This window comes from Triticum urartu, chromosome 2 (genome assembly GCF_003073215.2).
Source record: "Triticum urartu cultivar G1812 chromosome 2, Tu2.1, whole genome shotgun sequence".
Classification (NCBI taxonomy): Eukaryota; Viridiplantae; Streptophyta; class Magnoliopsida; order Poales; family Poaceae; genus Triticum; species Triticum urartu.
The window spans coordinates 32,003,038-32,023,317 of record NC_053023.1 but is presented as its reverse complement, the minus strand read 5'-3'; the positions used below and the strand labels follow the sequence as shown (position 1 = coordinate 32,023,317).

The following is a 20,280-nucleotide window of genomic DNA, read 5'->3' as shown; positions in this document are numbered from 1 at the left end:
GAAGAAGCTCAGAGGCCCAAATATAATTTGCCTCGTACCGCGGAGATTCGGCCGTGTGAATGGCCTTCTGATAATTTCTTGAGAGAGGTCGGGATTTATGAGGATTTCTATTCATTGATTAAGAATGCTGGCCTCACCGACTTCGTCCGCGACCAACATCCACAGTATCTCTTACTCACGAATACTTTTGTGCAAAACTTCTACTTTTTCCCTAAAGAGTCACCTCCTTCAGTAGAGTTTCATTTATATGACGTTGTGAAGAAAATGCCATTGTCTGAATTTTGCGCAGTCTGCAACATACCTCCTGATGGTATCTTAGAGGAACCACCTCGTAAAGAGTTGGAACCATTTATTAACCTTATCTCTGTGGGAGAAACCAGGAGGGTTTCTGATGCAAGAATCACTAGCATACATTTTCCTGTGTTACGCTATTTTGCTTTATTTGCTAGTCGATGCTTGATTGGTCGTGGGAACTATGGGAACCTTAGTGTTCCTGATATTATTATTCTATTCCATGGTTTATACCGCAACAACACTGTCAGTATGGGCGGAATTATTGCTAGGCGGTTGAGTCTGAACCGTACTAAAGGCCCCATCTTTGGAGGCATTTATGCTTCTCGCCTTGCTGCACACTTTAACATAGCTATTAGGCATTATGAGAAAGAAGAAAAATTGCTTCCTAATGCTTATCTAGACTATAAGAGCATGATAGCCCATGATTTTCTTGTTAAGGACAGGAATGGAGAGCTCAAATATAAGTTATACTTTGATAAACATTATCCTGAAACTATTACGTTGCCTGCTCCTTCTTTGTTTAATTTTGTAGGACCCTACCTCGTTACGTGGGCTGTCGTCCAAGCTTACAAGAATCCTGCACCAGCCCCAGAACAGGAACCACAAGATGAGCCTCCACGACAATCTGTTTATTCTTGGGATCCAGAGATGACTGTCAGTCAGTGGCAGTCAGAGTCTTATTCTTCATCACAGTATGACCCCAACTATTCTTCATCGCAGTACGACCCCAGCTACACTTACGGGTATCCGCCAGGCTATCCCTGGCAATAGACCAACTTAGGCCAAAAGCCTAAGCTTGGGGGAGTACATATTTCTCACCGACATTACATTTATGTTCACACACACTCATTGCTAGATGTCGGTGCTCATACTCTTTCACTATAATATCCATGCTAGTTTATTTTCTTTTTCCTGCTTTCTTCTTGTGTGTTTGTTAAACCTTAAGAAAAGCCAAAAAATAGTAGTAGTTTATTTTTCTGTTGTAGTAGTAATAATTAAAAAGAAAACCCCAAAATATTTCCCGTTCTTCTTTTGCTTGTTGGAAGCTTTCCCGTGTAAATAGTTTTATTTCTTTTCTTTTCTTTGGGGGTCAGTAGGAGAAGACCATAATTAAATTGTTGAAGTGGCTCTTATATGCATTATTGTTGAATTAGCCCAGAGCCCATATTGCCTTGTCTTCTCCTGTTTATTGAATGCTCGCAGATTCCAGCTTAGTCCAATGCACGTGCACTCTTATTATTATTCACATCGTTCGGTCGTGCAAGTGAAAGGAAATTATGATGATATATGATGGGCTGACTGAGATGAGAAAAGCTGGTATGAACTCGACCTATTTTGTTTTTGTAAATATGATGAGCCCCTCGTTCTTGATTCAGCTTATTATGAATAAACATGTTTGCAATGACAATTAGAGATCATAGTTGCTTGTGCCATGCTTGATTAGCTATGAGTTATAATGGTTTACCTTGCGTGCCAACATGCTATTGAGATGGTTATGATGTGGTATGATGGGGTGGTATCCTCCTTTGAATGATTTAAGTGACTTGACTTGGCACATGTTCACACATGTAGTTGAAACAAAATCAACATAGCCTTCACGATATTTATGTTCATGGTGGATTATATCCTACTCATGCTTGCATCCAATGTTTATTAATTTTAATGCATGTACATGGCTATTGTCGCTCTCTAGGTGGTCGCTTCCCAGTCTTTTGCTAGCCTTCACTTGTACTAAGCGGGAATACTGCTTGTGCATCCAATCCCTTAAACCTCAAAGTTATTTCAGATGAGTCCACTATACCTTCCTATATGCCGTATCTACCTGCCGTTCCAAGTAAATTTGTATGTGCCAAACTCTAAACCTTCAAATAAACATTATGTTTTGTATGCTCGAATAGCTCATGTATCAACCAAGGTTGTCCTTATCTTCCGTGTTAGGCGGGTTATTCTCAAGAGGAGTGGACTCCGCTCCTCACTCACGAGAAAATGGCTGGTCACCGGGATGCCCAGTCCCATGCTTTATGCAAACTAAATCAAAATTAATTGCAAACAAAACTCCCCCTGGGACCTGATGTATGTTGGAGACACTCGTTGTTTCGAGCAAGTCATGGATTGATGCTTGTTGGTGCAGGGGGAGTATAAACTTTACCATTCTGTTTGGGAACCGCCTATAATGTGTTTAGCATGGAAGATATCGCCATCTCTTAGTTGCTACGTTGACAATGAAAGTATACCGCTCAAAATACAATTTATCTCTGTTGCAAAACCGAGCTCTGGCACCTCTACAAATCCCTGCTTCCCTCTGCGAAGGGCCTATCCATTTACTTTTATGTTGAGTCATCACCCTCTTATTAAAAAGCACTAGTTGGAGAGCACAACTGTCATTTGCATTCATCACTATTAATCTGTGACTATGATTGGATCTCTTTTACCATGAATTACAATGTCTAGTCAGTCCTTGATCTTTAAAGGTGCTCTGCATTTATGTTTTGCGGTCTCAGAAAGGGCTAGCGAGATACCATCTTGTTATATCATATTATGATTGTTTTGAGAAAGTGTTGTCATCCGAGATTTGTTATTATGGCTTGCTAGTTGATTATACTATTGATATGAGTAATAATGAGACCTGAGAATTATTGCAAATGTGGTTAGTTACAACAACAAGAGCAAACAGAGTTTGTAAAAGTTTTTCTTTCTTTCTTTCAGTTTGTCAACTGAACTGCTTGAGGACAAGCAAGGGTTTAAGCTTGGGGGAGTTGATACGTCTCCGTCGTATCTACTTTTCCAAACACTTTTGCCCTTGTTTTGGACTCTAACTTGTATGATTTGAATGGAACTAACCCGGACTGACGCTGTTTTCAGCAGAATTGCCATGATGTTGTTTTATGTGCAGAAAACAAATATTCTCGGAATGACCTGAAACTCCATGGAACATCTTAGAAAAAAATAATAAAAAATCCTCACCAAAGATGAAGACCAGGGGGCCCACACCCTGTCCACGAGGGTGGGGGGAGCCCCCCCCCCTCTAGGGCGTGCCCCCCTACCTCGTGGGCCCCCTGGATGCCCTCCGACGCCAACTCCAACTCTATATGTTTGCTTTTGGAGAGAGAAAAATCAGAGAGAAGAAATCATCGCATTTTACGATACGGAGCCGCCGCCAAGCCCTAAAACCTCTCGGGAGGGCTGATCTGGAGTCCGTTCGGGGCTCCGGAGAGGGGATTCGTCGCCGTCGTCATCATCAACCATCCTCCATCACCAATTTCATGATGCTCACCGTCGTGCGTGAGTAATTCCATTGTAGGCTTGCTGGACGGTGATGGGTTGGATGAGATTTATCATGTAATCGAGTTAGTTTTGTTAGGGTTTGATCCCTAGTATCCACTATGTTCTGAGATTGATGTTGCTATGACTTTGCTATGCTTAATGCTTGTCACTAGGGCCCGAGTGCCATGACTTCAGATCTGAACCTATTATGTTTTCATGAATATATGTGAGTTCTTGATCCCATCTTGCAAGTCTATAGTCACCTACTATGTGTTATGATCCAGCAACCCCGAAGTGACAATAATCGGGACCACTCCCGGTGATGTCCATAGTTTGAGGAGTTCATGTATTCACTATGTGCTAATGCTTTGTTCCGGTTCTCTATTAAAAGGAGGCCTTAATATACCTTAGTTTCCGATAGGACCCCGCTGCAACGGGAGGGTAGGACAAAAGATGTCATGCAAGTTCTTTTCCATAAGAACGTATGACTATATACGGAATACATGCCTACATTACATTGATGAATTGGAGCTAGCTCTGTGTCACCCTATGTTATGACTGTTACATGATGAACCGCATCCGGCATAATTATCCATCACTGATCTGGTGCCTACGAGTTTTCCATATACTGGTTTACGCTTATTTACTTTCCTTCTGCTACTATTACAATCACTCCAAAATACCAAAAACATTACTTTTGATGTCTTTAATTTTGTTGCTGCTACCACCATTATCATATTACTGTGCTACTAAACACTTTGCTGCAGATACTAAGTTTCCAGGTGTGGTTGAATTGACAACTCAGCTGCTAATACTTGAGAATATTCTTTGGCTCCCCTTGTGTCGAATCAATAAATTTGGGTTGAATACTCTACCCTCGAAAGCTGTTGCGATCCCCTATACTTGTGGGTTATCAGCTTATTCCATCACAAATAGGTCAGATGGATCAACTGTATGCCACGTATCCGGATGACCGCCCGTCCCACAATGGCCAATAGATGTTGTGTAGACAGAGCATATCACAGACGTCTTATTAGAAGCAATTGTCTGCGTTATTATCGGTCTTCGCACACATTTCTGATTACAGACCTGTTTGCCGCGTATCACACACATCTTGTTATATTGAACCGTTTCTGTTCTCTTGCCTAATCACAAACAGTTTATCCAAGTGAACCGTACGTTGTACATCGCACACACCTTGATCGGGTTGTCCGTTTCTTTTGTGTTGCCTAATCACAAACAGTTCATCGAGTGAACCGTATGCTGTATATCGCACACACCTTCATCTGGCTGCCCGTTTATTTTGTTTCTCCTCATCACAAACTGTTAATTGAACTGATACGGATGCCCTTCATCGCACACGCAACTAAAAACTGAACCGTGTTTGATGCATCCGTCATCGCAAACGTTTTATACATTTCTGACGGTTTTCCTACACCACCGTTTGCGATCATTGCATCGCACACAGTTTCTCGAACGATCTCTGATCGTAGTGTCACGTTAGCAGCATCCTGCAATAGTGATCATTTACCTACTCGAGGACGAGCATGAATTAAGCTTGGGAATGTTTGATACGTCTCCAACGTATCTATAATTTTTGATTGTTCCATGCTATTATATTATCTGTTTTGGATGTTTTATATGCATTAATATGCTATTTTATATTATTTTTGGGACTAACTTATTAACCTAGAGCCCAATGCCAGTTTCTGTTTTTTCCTTGTTTTTGAGCTTCGCAGAAAAGGGATACCAAACAGAGTGCAAACGGAATAAAACTTCACGATAATTTTTCTTGGACCAGTAGACACCCCGGGGGACTTGAAGTCCAAGTCAGAAGAGCCGCGAGGTGGTGGCAAGGGTGGAGGGCGCGCCCTAGGGGGGTGCCCCTACCTTGCCACCTCCTCGGGACTCATATGACCTAGCCCTTGGCCCTATATATTCACATATATTCCAGAAACACCAGAAGCATCCACAAAAGCACTTTTCCACTGCCGCAACCTTTTGTTCCCATGAGATACCATCTTGGGGACTTTTCCGTCATCCTGCCGGAGGGGGATTCGATCACGGAGGGCATCTACATTAACTTCATTGCCCTTCCGATGAAGCACGAGTAGTTTACCACAGACCTACGGGTCTATAGCTAGTAGCTAGATGGCTTCTTCTCTCTCTTTGATTCTCAATACCATGTTCTCCTCGATGTTTTTAGAGATCTATCCGATGTAATCTTCTTTTGCGGTGTGTTTTTCGAGATCCGATGAATTGTGGATTTATGATCAGATTATCTATGAATATTATTTTAATCTTCTCTGAATTCTTATATGCATGATTTGATATCTTTGTATTTCTCTTTGAACTATCAGTTTGGTTTGGCCAACTAGATTGGTTTTTCTTGCAATGGAAGAAGTGCTTAGCTTTGGGTTCAATCTTGCGGTGTCCTCACCCACTTACAAAGTAGGGGTAGCGAGGCACGTATTGTATTGTTGCCATCGAGGATAAAAAGATGGGGTTTATATCATATTGCTTGATTTTATTGCTCTACATCATGTCATCTTACTTAAAGTGTTACTCTGTTCTTTATGAACTTAATACTCTAGATGAAGGCAGGAGTCAGTTGATGTGTGGAGTAATAGTAGTAGATGCAGGCTTTTCTTTTTCGTCAATGACTGACGTCAAATTATGTCTTTGTCGTCAGCTAAATAAAAACACAGACGTCAAAGTATGTCTGTGCCATCAGCCAAATAAACACAACAAAGTCTTTTTGTCCTCGGCCAAATAAACACAGATGGAAAAGTCTTTCTTTGCCGACAGCTTTTCTTTGTCGTCAACAATTGATGGAAAATTATGTCTTTGCCATCTGCCCTGACAAAAAGCTGACGGCAAAGAGCAGTATTGACATCAAATTTCCTTATTTCTGTAGGACTTAGGGTTGTATGCTCGAGTAATGAAATCATACTAACTAGACACTTTGGCGGTTGGACACAGGGTCGTACTCTAGAGTAAGGGAATGAACGCTATCAGCGGGCCTATACTACACCATGATCTCCTCGTGATTATACTTGAGGTAGAATGTGGCCTTCACTCCAGATTCCATCATGTAGGCATCTGCAAGGTCTCTCCAACCAGCGCACCCAATATAAGTGCAGTGTGCCTTGTTGGTGACAAGACAAGTGAAATTTAGAGTCGTCTGCATCTTCATGAGGGTGCACTGGAATGTGATCGTTGCATCAAACAAAATGTAAAACCTCTCCAGGAAGTCATGCCATGCCCCCCACAGGATGGCCTAAGAAAAATTAAAAGAAAGCGATAGTTAGACAATTTTGGTCGCAACTATATGAAATTCAGCCAAATATGTTGAACTAAAACATACCGTCCTACCCAGGCAGTCATCTGGAAACTCTATGAAGAACTTCCTATCCTTCAGGCATCTCACTACGCCACAGGTCGCACACGGGGGATCAATTTACTGCATTCATGTTAACAAAATAAACATACATCATGATCCAAAATGACTAACAGAATACATAGATATGTATATAGCTATGTTCAGATTTTGGAGATAGTTTAAGCACTCTAGTAGTTAAGCAGTGCTATAACCACATGCATATATTTCAACATAAAACACATATATCTTGGTTCATTTGATAGTCTAAATACTCTAATAATTAAATAGTTTAACAAACCATGCATATAGTTAAAACAAGCATAATGTTAAATAGTTCATACGATCAACTAAATATACACCAGTAGTTAAACTAGCTACGACAATGAATTAGCCCTCCCCATCTAGCTAGTGGTCGGGAGTCACACTCTCGAGTCATGAGCCTAGTCGTAGTCGTCAACCCCATGTCGGATGGACCGGCCTCATGGCCATCCCTAGTGACCGATGACCTCCTGCTCATCATCACTGTCACCATCATCCAAGTTCCTATTTTTTGTTTCACGGAAAAATCATACCAAACAAAGTCCAAACATGATGAAAATTACGGTGATTTTTTATGGATCATAAGAGACCCTAGAAGCTTCGGGGGAGGCCTAGAAGATCTACAGGTGGGGCACAAGCTTGTGGACCCCATGAGTGTCCATTTGCCCTAATTGCAAAGCTATAAATTCAGAAATATTCGGAAACCCCTAGAGCGAGACCCGAAACAATTTTATCATCGTCACAAGCCTCTGTTCTTCCCATCTGGAGGTCTCAGTCGGTACTCTGCCGGAGGGGAAATTGGTCATGGAGGCCGCCTACATCAACCATGTTGCCTCCATGATGATGCGTGAGTAGTTTCCAAGGACCTACGGGTCCATAGCAGTAGTTAGATCTCTCTCTCTCTCCTCTCTCTCTCTCTCTCTCTCTCTTGATCTTCAATAGCTTGTTCTCATCTAAGATTGATCTGATGTAGTCTTTTGCCATGTGTTTGTTGGGATCCGATGAATTATGGGTTGATGATCAGATTGTTCATTGAAAGTAATTGAGTCTTTTATGAGATTTCTCGTGTGTGATTTTTATAGCCTTGTATTTCTCTGCGATCTATCTATATATTTTGTCCAATTAGATTAATTTATCTTCAGTGAGAGAGGTCGTTGGTTGTAGGTTCAATTTTGCGATGTCCTCACTCTTTGACAGAACGAGTAGCAAGGCACGTATTTGTATTGTTGCTAGTAAGGGTAGAACGATGGGTGATGGCTCTATACTTTACGCATTTTTAGAGCTCATATGTTGCATGTTCTCTTCATATAGCATGTCCCATTGAACCAAATTTATGTCCATTATGCATGATTACCAATTTTTTCACTTATCATTGTGAGCATTGCACATTTGTGTATTTATTTTGTTTTTATTAGTTTTCCTTTATTTTCTTGTGTTTATAGGTGTATTCGAGCAACCTAGGACCAAGCGCATTGAAAGGACCTAGGATGGGTTCAATATGGAATTAGCGAGTGGTCAGACTTAGCCATTTCGAAGGTCGGGAAAAGTCATTTTTTTCCAAAGTGATCCAAATCAAGATCTAATATCAGAAATGGATCAGCATCATTCATACGAATCCAACCAGCCCAAGAACGTCAAATTCTGATTTTGTAATAAGACATGATGAATATTTTACTGGAGGGGTTAGATCAAAAGACGACATTCCATATGACCTCCCGCGGTCGTTTCGACGGTCATTTGACGTGTAGACAACTTCAAAAAGTTACCCTTCTGGACAGGATTCTTCACCAATTTCGTCCCCAATTGTTCCCATGGGATCCTTGTCGCATAATGAAGGGATTGGGAGAACATAAGGCTCATCTTGAGCCCACATAAATGGAGGAGATATCGGGAGGCCTTCATATAAGGACCATCAACCCTAGCCATCATCTCCTCCTCATTCATCCATCCATGCAGCCGTCATCCATCTCCATTGTTGCCCGAAGACCACTTCCATAGAGAAGAGAAGGGTCAAGCCAAGAGGAATAAGAAGGGGTGCCTCCACCATGCGCACTGGCCTTCAGGCCAGTGCGGTCTTTACCACCGTCGGCGGCATGATTACCACCACCGGCGTCGCCATGCCCCTTTCCTCCACACAAGCTTCACGCTGGCTTGCCCTCTCCCTCTATGATGTTTGAGTAGTTGTATTAGTTCTTGAGGAATTGGATGAACCCTTGCATGATTAGTACTTTGTTAAATAAGCGATCCAATATTATCTTTATATGTATTGTGTTGATTATCTCATGGTGTTGTGAAGAGCGCTTGCAAAACATTAGCCCCTTGTGGACTTGAGGCAAGTCGTGTTGGTGAGCGGCATGGTTGTGGAGGGTCGGTGGTGACAGTCCTATTCTCCCTTCGTCCCTAGTTAGTAGGGATTAGTGGAGAACCCTAGAACTTAAGGCCTTAACCATGGGAACTTTACTCCCCTTAATCATCATTGTGATAACCGGAGTGGGAGGCACGGTGGTGGCATGAGTGTACGCAATAACCGGAGTGGGGAATGCATACTTTATTGGCTCCGCCCACAAGAGATCATACGCAAGTGTCTTAGTGATACAATTAGAGAGCCATGTCTATCATGTGTTGTCAGCATCATACTTGTGGTGATGACTCTGATTCCCTTGAGAATGTTTACTACTCAAGCACTGTTTCTTTTAGTTTAGTATTTTTATTCTTCTGTCTTTATTTCCTGTTTGTAGTTTAGATAAACACTGTCCTTTTATTTGTCATCCTAGCAACTTACTGTAATAAGCTATTTTTGAATTGGGTGGGCACGTAACTAGATAAGTGATAGCATAGTTGCGGGGTTTGTAATCCCTTTCTATTTGCTCCATGTGGGTTCGACACTTCACTTATCAGAAATTGCTACAACAGCCTTGTGCACTTGCAGGTCATCATGGGGTTCAATCATATTACTTGATTTTACTTTGTATTTATTATGTCATCATGCTTCAAGCATTACTCTATTTGTTATGAACTTAATACCTTAAGATGTATGTTGGATAACGTTCAAGGGGTGGAGTAATAGTAGTAGATGCAAATGTATGTCGGTCTACTTGTCTCGGACATAATGCATATGTATTGATCATGCCATGAATAACATCATGACTATGCGCTTTCTATCAATTGCCCAACAGTATTTTGCCTACCGACCGTTACTATGCTCATGAGAGAGATGCCTCTAGTGAACGCTATGGCCCCAGGGTCCATTCACTTCATATTACTAAAGTAAACCCTAAAAATACTTGCTGCAATTTATTTGCTTTTAGTTTCCTTTTTATTTATCTATTTACCGCTATTAGATTTAATCCTTGCAATTAATGAGTACAAGGGGATTGACAACCCTCTTGTTTGCGTTGGGTGCAAGCATTTGCTTTGTGTGTGTGTGTGTGTGTGTGTGTGCAGGTACTGCTTATAGTTTTTTGTGTGGTGTCTCCTACTGGTACCATTAACATTGGTTCATAACTGAGGGAAATACTATCTGCTAATATACTACAGCATCCTTTCTCTTTGGGGAAATCCCAATATCTATCACAAGTAGCATGTACCTGTGTGGATGAAGCGGGACTTCATGCGAGCCTCGTCGGGTTATACATTGGTATTACTCTTCACAAATCATTTATGTTGGAAACTGATTGCTCTTTCATGGTCTCCTTTGTGAAAAAGGAAGTGTTGAGCGTCTCCAAGTTTATCAAAGATCTCAAGATTATTAAGATTAACCAACAACACAATCTGGTGGTGCATGAGAATGCAAAGTTTAGTTTTGATAATAGATCAGACGGTGTGCTTTGTAATAGTGGTCCACCTTGCGTGACTAATATTGTAATGAATGATTGTAAGAACCTTTTAATCACTTAATATATGTGAAGGAGTTTCATAAAAAAAAGATCACGAGTGATCTCTCCTCTAATCTCTTGGTCCCCCTAATTTTACCGTGCGGCAGGAGACTGACTTTCTAAGATGGAAAGAAATTAAGAGATATGTTTTGTCACCGAGATGAGCCGGTAAAATATCTCTTTTCTTTAGTGTAAGTTAGTTGGAGTTGTTTGGTTTTTTTTTATTTTTTGAAAAACACCACCCATATATAATATTGTTACAATGATACCTTACAACATATGCCATGCTGAGCGAACACTACTTACAAGAACCCTATTGGAATCCCTTGCAAAAAAGAACCATAAAGGAATGGTTATCAAAATTAAACTTGGCTAACTCATGTGCCGCCATCTAAATGTATATCCTCCTTGTAGCGTGCATTTTTTTGGCACCTGGTTATCGTGTATCGATAATTGGTATTCTTCCCATATTCTGGTGAGGGCGAATGACATTACGTTTGGCCTTTATAGTTTGTATTATACACTTATATATGTATTACTCTGTATGTTGTTTATCTATAGTAGTGGGAGGACATGGAGCTGTTTACGATGGCATGTTACATGTTGGAGCCAACAAACTAGAATATATTTTTACTACACATGGCTGGCGGGGAGAGGATTTGTGGCACACAGGTGTGGCAACACGCAGATAACTGGTTTGGTATTTGCATGAGTTTTAACAACTAATCAAATTATATGGGGTCCATGCGTGTGCAGCTTTTAACAGGTTTTGGCAGCACCACCCATCCCATATTCTATGTTTTTTCTTTTGATTTTCGAACATGAATCTATTATATCTTTTGAACCAAAAGCCCAATTTATATCTCTTTTGCATATTCATGGGTATGATCAAACAATAAAATCCTCCTCGTGTAGAAGCCAGTGACTCCGTAGATCATGAGAAAAATGGGCTGCCAGTCAGGTTTCAACTACTAAAACTTGATAGAAATGATGATAAATTTAGCAAGTTTTAAAAACTAACACTTAAACCCTAAATCCTAAGTTGTAAACCCTAAACCCCTAAGCCCCGAGCCTAAACCCTAAAAGCATATGTAACTTGGTCAAACTTAATGTTACGACTATCAAATTTCGATATTTGAAACTTGTAATTTTTTGGAAGTTGTTGAAATGTATTGAAGATTGGTTTTGTTCAAAATATTACGTCGCGGCGAACAGAGATATGCAAACGAAACTTAATTTGGTCTTTCGGTTCGAAAGATATACTAAATTGAAATTAAAAGATGAAATGACAAAGGCATGGGACGTGAGCTGGATGGCGCATGCAGCTCTGACAAAAGCTGCCAAAAGTATGCATGAATCTGACAGTAATCAGAAGTCTAAAACTAGTACAAGTTTTTGAATCTTAAGCCAATCGGATGACCAGGCACAACTGCACTCGCACTTCCATACCCCTATGAATTTCCGATGGCCGGTGGTTTAGTCTACGAACCAGTGCTTCAGCATCAGCAATCCTTTTTGTGTGTCTTCGAAAAACCATACCGTGTTTTTTTATTTGTGTGTCTTCGGAAAACCATACCATGTTTTTTTATTTTATCAGTTTTTCTAAAGCACATCTAGATATGTCATAAGTATTGCACATCTAAATTCTATGTCATTAATCTTACACAGAGATTTCTATGGGTATTTTTTTATTTTAATTTAATTTTTAGGGATGCGAATTTAGCGCTAGCTTGATACCCTTGAACATCACGGGTATGGGCCCCTTATCCTCCTAATCTTCAATAAAAAAACTGCCACCTAACTACAATCCGTAACCTGTCCGTGACTCGGGATCGAGTCGGGACACGGCACTTTCTCTAGAGTGAAGCTGCTCTATAAATAACGTTCCGACCGCGCCAAAGAAAACATAGCTTCATTCATCTTGTGAGAAGCAGAGTGTGATATGGCGACGTCATGGCTCCTCAGACATCCTTGTCCACTGGCCAGGCCATGGACGAGAACAAGGAATGACATAGGTCTCCATGTGACCAGCATCACCTACTGCTACTGGTACGTACGAATCTATGCTTCAGGCGAAAATGTCTGCATCGCAATGGATCTCTCCATCATTACTACTTGATTGTACTACGCAGGAGATGCACTAAGGCCAGTGGAGGAGGCAGAATCATGGCGGATATGAGTATGCACACCACCAGCTGCAAGGCAGAACCCGCCCTTCTACCCCAAGCGGATGCTGCCGAACTAGCAGGGGGAGCGGACCCTCCTCCTAGAGCTAGTAAGAGAAGCGCGCGCACTGGCCGGGCCGCCACCGTTGCGGCTAGGCACGATGAGGAGGGCACAGACGACGAATGGCTCATGTACCTGGAGCCGGCGAAGCTAGAGGTGTTCGATCATCTGGAGCCTTGGGCGGAGGCGAACGTGGTGCCGCTCCTTAAGCCCGCGCAGGTGGCGTGGCAGCCGACGGACTTGCTGCCGGACCCGGCGTCGCTGGGCGCCGACGGCTTCCACGCGGCGTGCTCCGACATCAGCGCGCGCGCGGCCGGCCTGCCCGACGCGCACCTCGTGTGCCTCGTGGGGAACATGGTCACGGAGGAGGCGCTGCCGACGTACCAGAGCATACCCAACCGCTTCGAGGCCGTGCGCGACCTCACCGGCTCCAGCGGCACTGCCTGGGCGCGCTGGATCCGCGGCTGGTCTGCCGAGGAGAACCGGCACGGCGACGTGCTCAACAGGTACCTCTTCCTCTCCGGCCGCGTCGACATGCGGCAGGTCGAGAGGACCATCCACAACCTCATCCAGTCCGGCATGGTCATGAACGCTGCGCGGAGCCCCTACCACGGCTTCATCTACGTCGCCTTCCAGGAGCGTGCCACCTCCATCTCGCACGGCAACACAGCCCGTCACGCCAAGGAGCATGGCGACCTGGTGCTGGCCCGCATATGCGGCGCCATCGCCGCCGACGAGAAGCGCCACGAGCTGGCCTACACGCGCATCGTGGGGAAGCTGTTCGAGATCGACCCGGACGGCGCCGTGCGCGCGCTGGCGTATATGATGCGCCGCCGGATCGTCATGCCGGCGTCCCTCATGACAGACGGCCGCGATGGTGACCTCTTCGCGCACTACGCGGCCGTGGCGCAGCAGACCGGCATTTACACCGCCTCCGACTACCGTAGCATCTTGGAGCACCTGATGAAGCAGTGGGGGGTGGAAGAGCTGGCGGCGGCGGAACTCTCCGACGACGGGAGGCGTGCGCGGGAGTACGTGTGCGCCTTGCCCCACAAGATCCGCAGGTTGGAGGAAAAGGCTCACGAGCGCAGCGGCCAGAAAGCCCAGCCTGCAACATCGGCCCCGTTTAGCTGGATCTTTGATAAGCCTCTCAACAACAGCATGGGGTAATCAAATTATTACTTTCATATACCCTAAATATCGTTTAAATCATTATTTTTCGATCCAGCCTTTGAGATGAAGTATTCTTCATCTCTACTTTGCCACTGTCGGCGCCACTATGAGTACTTTTTTTCTGATCAGGTTGAAGTTATGAGTATGGTATTGTACTACTATATTTTCGTAAGTTGTTTTATCACATTCTAAAAATAAATATAATACAAGGAGAGTGAAAGTTGTATTCGTGTATGTCTATTTATCAATGTAACATCCTAATTCTTTTTTTCTTTGGCTGCAAAATGTAACATCGTAATTCTAACTGAGAGTCATCCAAAGTCCAAACTAACTGAAATTAATAAGTGATCCTACGTCCATCCTGCAAAAAGAATTTATCATCCTTTCTTTCTTCACTAAGAAGCGACTAGGGTAAGCATCAAACCATTTCCCGCCATCCACCACCGTGGGCAATGAGTTTCTGGGCTCCCCTCCTGTGCAAGCCTCTTCAGCATGTGAGGTGCAGGAATCTCGGTGCCAGCTCGTAGATATGTTAGGGTTAGGGTTCCACAGTGGCACATCATTGATGGTCGCACCAATAACATGTTGAATTAGTTTACCATGAGCTTTTTCTCCAGTTTGACAATGGCGTCCAGGGCTCATGAGCGTAGATTCCTGTAGTCCTTTCTAGAAGATGGGGCTGGAGTTTCCGTGGTATGTCGACGCACTAGCGCCAACAACTTTTCACTGCTGTTTGGTCCTCTGGCTGCATCCCTATCACGTTGTTTCATCCTCGGGGACCGGCAAGATGCTCATGAGATATAACCCAAGTCTGGCTCTTGAATTTGCGACTCTTCCAATTGTGACGGCTTCTTTTCCATTGCACTAGTATGGCTGAACCGTGAATACCATCCGCATCAACAACTTCAGGTTGGCTCTATTGATGGAGTTGCATGCGGGCGCCGGGGGGAGGGGGGGGGATGGATGTAGGTCTCATCATGGATTTTTGATGTAATTTTATTTGTTTTCTTGAGTTGCTTGCACTTCTAGTCTAGTTAATCCAAGTTTTTATTTTAAAAAATCCCAAGTTCATACAAAATAAACTACTAGTGAAAAATAATAATTTGCAAAAAAAAAACTAAGCTTCACCTCGCATGTTAGAATATCAAAAATAATTTCACAAGAAAGTGTATGTAAATACAAACATAAGCAAGATTTTTTTTTATAGAGAAAAGATGTGAGCCCGACTTTATAAATAAAGCCACAAAGCAAGATCTGAAACACATAGATGTAACTATAGGAAGGATAGGTTCAAAGAGCTGCTCATGCAGTAGGGAATACAGTAGGAGAAATGCAGACCAATAACCTATGGACAATGACTAAAAGAAGGAAACAACATCACGAAAGCGTAAGGCCGACTGGGAGTCCCGATCTCGATTGATAAGTTCAGCCACCATAGCCTTCACACGATAAATCGGGAGCTCCGTCACGTCCTTGTCCCCAGAGGCAGAGCGTGACACAAAATATAGGAGGGGCCGAAGGTTTACAGTGCCAAACAACGATATTCAAGTGCAAATAAATAACATGGTCTTTCAGGCTTTGTAAGCGTAGAATAATTAGAGAAGTACCATACACTAGTATATACTCCCTCCGTCCAAAAATACTTGTCAGGAAAATTAATAAAAATGGATGTATCTAGAACTAAAATACGTCTAGATACCTCCATTTCTCAGACGAGCATTTCTGGACGGAGGGAGTACATATCTAAAGAGATAACGGGATGGAACCGAAGAGCTAAAGAGATATTTTAGGAGGGAAAATAATTGGAGATTTCTTTTAGAGTAAAAAGAATTTGAGAACTAGGTGGGATTTTTTATCCTGGGGATTGGAAATTCTTTACCTGGCAGATTGGAAAGATTTTTTTAGGCATGTCAGATTGGAAAGTGGTAGCTAGTAGGTACTTGTTGGTGCATTGCACTGCACGTTCGGCCACAGTGCACTGCCCACAACGCAGCAAAAATAGGCTAGGCCTAGTAAAAACAGCCGGATGGAATGGATCTAATGGGCCATATACACTGCTAATTGTATTTTGCATTTTTGGAAGGTCGGCCCATGGCCCTGTATGGTCCCAAGAGGATCCGCCTGTGCTTGTCCAGAGCTTTAACCGACGGCTTCCACTGTTGTAAAAAGTTAAGTAATTTAAATAGACAATCAGCATGCATGATAGGCTCAGATATGTTCAATCTATATCTATATTTATATCTGTACCTATGTGTGTGTGTGTGTGTGTCTATATATATATATATATATATATATATATATATATAGTTACTATTCATCACCCAGGGTGCAGAATAAGTTATTCTTCATTCGAGATAATCTTACAATTGTTTCATAAATAAATTAAATTTCGAATACAAATAGTTATATTCATAGTGATTCCCTACATAAAATTTGGCATAAGAAAACAAAAATATAGGTCATAAGACAAGAAATATAGCATTTAATGTATATTTTACATTATGTTTTTACGGTGATTATATATTCTCTTACGTTCTCTTTTTACATTTGAAATAAGATAAAACTTATGGAACGTAAAATTATGGTGCATTGATGATAAAATAGAGGGAGGTGAAGAATAACTATTCCTCACACAGGATGACGAATAGTCAATCCCCCTATATATTTTACGTTTCGTAAATTTTGTCTTATTTTTGACGTAAAAAGAGACCGTAAGAAAATATATAATCGTCGTAAAAAATATTTTTTATTATGTAATATTACAAACATAAAAATATAATGTAAAATACACATAAACTGCAAATTTTCTTGTGTTTTGACCTATTTTTTTATTTTTTTTATTTGAATTCCAAGCGTAATTTAATTATGAAATGATCGTAAGATTACATCGGGTGAAGAATAACTTATTCTGCACCCTGAGTGATGAATAGTATCTGCAGTAGCTGCAGTCAATGCTATCCGCACCTTTTGTTTGCATCAAGATTAGCACCTTTGGCAGGAGGGGAAGCCATCGACCAAAGGGGAAGCCATGTGCACTGCTTTTCAAGCTGTTGGACGAAAAAGGAAGCCTAGACTCTGCATGGTCAGATTTATTTGTGGTTTGTTTGCAGCTGTTTTTCAACATTGAGACTAGCGCATGGAACATTTTTGGAAAGCTATTACGTAGGCTTTGTTTACTTGCTATGCTCAAAGGGTTCCATTTTTTTTAGCAAAATGACAGGCCATCATCCGTCTATAGAGTAAAGGTTCAGAACTTTTGAATGATGTGGCTGAAAAGAATCGTGTGTCGAGCCTGAAAGACATCATCAATTGAAACCAAGTTTGTCATAAAGGAAATGCATCTCCATTTACTTCTGTGTCTAGCTGCAATAACACGGTGATGGGCGTTGCTTGTGAAATTACCTTTTTCTTGCATTTTCAGTATACGCACGAATCGGGTCAATGCGCACAGCCAGGTCATTTCCCCCCTTTTTTTGCACCTTTTTGGTCTTTTTCTGCATGAAGCTCCTGTTTCCGATTTCTTTTTATTGGACAAAAACTGCTGAAAAGGTGACTACGTTGTTTCGAATGGTAGTATTAGAACGTCAAATCCTTCTATGCATGTCCGTGCGTACAGTGTCAGGTGAGTGTTCCTCCCATATACAGTATAATGTTGCTAGAAACAAATTACCATTTAGTGTGTGATGTAGCCTTGTCAAGATCTATATGACATCACTCACCCCTTCATCTCCTGCATCTACGTTTACATAGATCTTCAGAAGAAGGCAAGTGTGTTGTCGCTTAACATATTTGAAAAAAATGCTTTAATTTCATCGTTGCGACAGGCTAGGCTCGGACAAGCAGCTATGGAGCGACGTACATGAGGATTCAATATATATAGGGCAATACAATTCCGTCCATAGGATCAGTAACACTCTCTTCAAATCAGTTTTGCGTGTTTTCTATCGTTCAAGAATCGTTTAAGTACCACAAACTAGCTGTTGACCTGAACCTGATAACAATGAGCTTGAAAACAGTGCGTCATTTGATCTGCTTCAGTCGGAGACGGGTGCTGACGAAGATCAACGAGGGTACACACTTATAGCCCGTTTATTGGAGCGCAAGTATCGATTAGGAACCTCTTCACCACCATTGACGACAACCTCTTTCCATTATTTATACTCGACCAATGGATATACAGAAGCCCTCCTGTGGGTCCACCCTGTTCATCACCAGTTTTTCGAAAGCGATTGGTCAACTTACTAACCCCAGCATGTGTGGTGCTCCGTGCAGTCACATGCCAACATGCCATGCACCCATGTGAGATACACTGTAGCGTCATCCTCTGACTACGCTTTCCGGCCCTCGGGTCAATCTCCATTGTCTATATACTTGTCCAATGAATATACACAAGCCCTCATATGCGTCCACCCTGTTCGTCACCAGTTTTATAAAAGTTACTGGTCAACTTACTAACACCAGCGTGCGTGGTGCTCGGTGCAATCACATGATGGCTGATGTAATGGTAGTTGGTTCTGAAAGTTTGAGTTAAACATCCTGCAGTATGTAGATTCTCTGCCGCTGGACTCGGCGTCGGCGTCAGCTGCTCTGGGCGCGTCGTCATTGTCTGAAGCGGAGGAGGATGAGGACGAGGTGATGATGCCCGCCATGCGACGGGCCTCGGGAACTGCTCCTCCTGGAGTCGTGCTGCTCTCTCTGCCGCTGTCGACCGCTGCCTTCTCATCTTTGTGGCGATGATGTCAGGCGTACATCTCTGCGGACGTGTACGAGAGGCGGATGGCGGTGCGGAGGTCCTTGTCGTCGTCACTAGCCGGGGAAAGTGGCTGTGGCGCGGATCTGCTCGATCCTCCCATGGATACGCGGTTGTTAGCTGCTTCCGCCGCCCGCTTCTTTGCGAGCCGATACGCGTAGCCCACGGACTCCGGTTGCGGTTCCGCCGGCAACATCACCTAGCGGCACTCTGGAGGGGTTGGTGCGGGCGATGCTGAGTGCTACTTGGCAGGGGCCGGAAGGGAGCGCAACGGACGAGCGTGGGGTGCGGCAGACGTACTGCTCCCCACCTGGCCAGCCACCGACGCCCCAGAAGAGGAGCCACCGCCCCGATACATCAGCGAGCAGCGGAGGGCAATGCGGAGAGCTAGCTCCTCCTCGTCGGGTGTGGACGAGCCATCGGAATCCTTGGAGGCCTTGAGCCACTCCAGTAGGTCGGATTCACTATCAGATATGGCGGGGGAGAGCTGAGGGCACCCATCAATTCCCCCCGCGTCGTCTCCTCTGGCGACTCGGGGGCAAGCCCTACCGCGCCGCCGCCGGCACCTCCCCCCACCCCTCCTCTGCTTCGCCGTTGCCAGAGGGGACGCGGGCTAAGCCGCGCGTGCCCCTGGGATGGTGGCGACGGGGCTCTCGCGGCTGGGTTCACGCAGATCTGAGGCGGCTGACTCCCATCATGGTGGCCCGTGTGCCGGCTGGCTCGGGCGTCCGGCGTCGGATCCAGGGCTGCTACCTCCCGTCGCGATGGCCGGTGTGCCGGCTGGCTCCTGTGGCCACGTCTTGCGGTGCAGGCAGGCCCATCATGGGCGCTGGGGGCGGATCTGGGTCGCCCTGCGCGACGTGACGACGCCGGGGGCGCGGTGTCGGCCTCCCGTGCTCTGGTGGTCTGTCCTGGGCGGGTGCGGCGACGTCCTTCGTGTGGCCCCGCTGATCTGGATGTTTGCCGGTGGTGCGTTCCGCTGGACTGGCTGGATCCGGTTGGATCGGCCCGTGGTTGTCCGGCTTGGGCAGAGGAGGGTGGTGGTGAGTACTGCTAGTGGAGGTGGTGGTGATGGGAGGTGGTGGCGGTGCTGCTGCAGCAGGTCTTGATCTCACTAACTTCTATTGGCGCCGCGGGCGCTTCGGGTCTGGTCTCCGACGGGTGCGCGGTGGCGCGTGTGGGGCGTGCCGCCGCACCTGATGTATGGCTCCAGCTCGGACCATGGTGGTTCCTGGCCTCGGGTAGTGCTCCTCTGCTCCTTGCCGGCATGGTGCACG

General features: G+C 44.0%; 1 protein-coding gene across 1 annotated transcript; it reads left to right on the top strand.

Annotated features, from left to right (window-relative positions):
- Positions 1-12,788: 12,788 nt before the first annotated feature.
- Positions 12,789-14,487, top strand: LOC125535419 (acyl-[acyl-carrier-protein] desaturase 7, chloroplastic-like). Its single transcript, XM_048698475.1, has 2 exons — positions 12,789-12,903; positions 12,987-14,487. The coding sequence occupies exons 1-2, from the start codon at positions 12,797-12,799 to the stop codon at positions 14,248-14,250; spliced, it is 1,371 nt and encodes a 456-aa protein (XP_048554432.1). The 5' UTR covers positions 12,789-12,796; the 3' UTR covers positions 14,251-14,487.
- Positions 14,488-20,280: the final 5,793 nt, after the last annotated feature.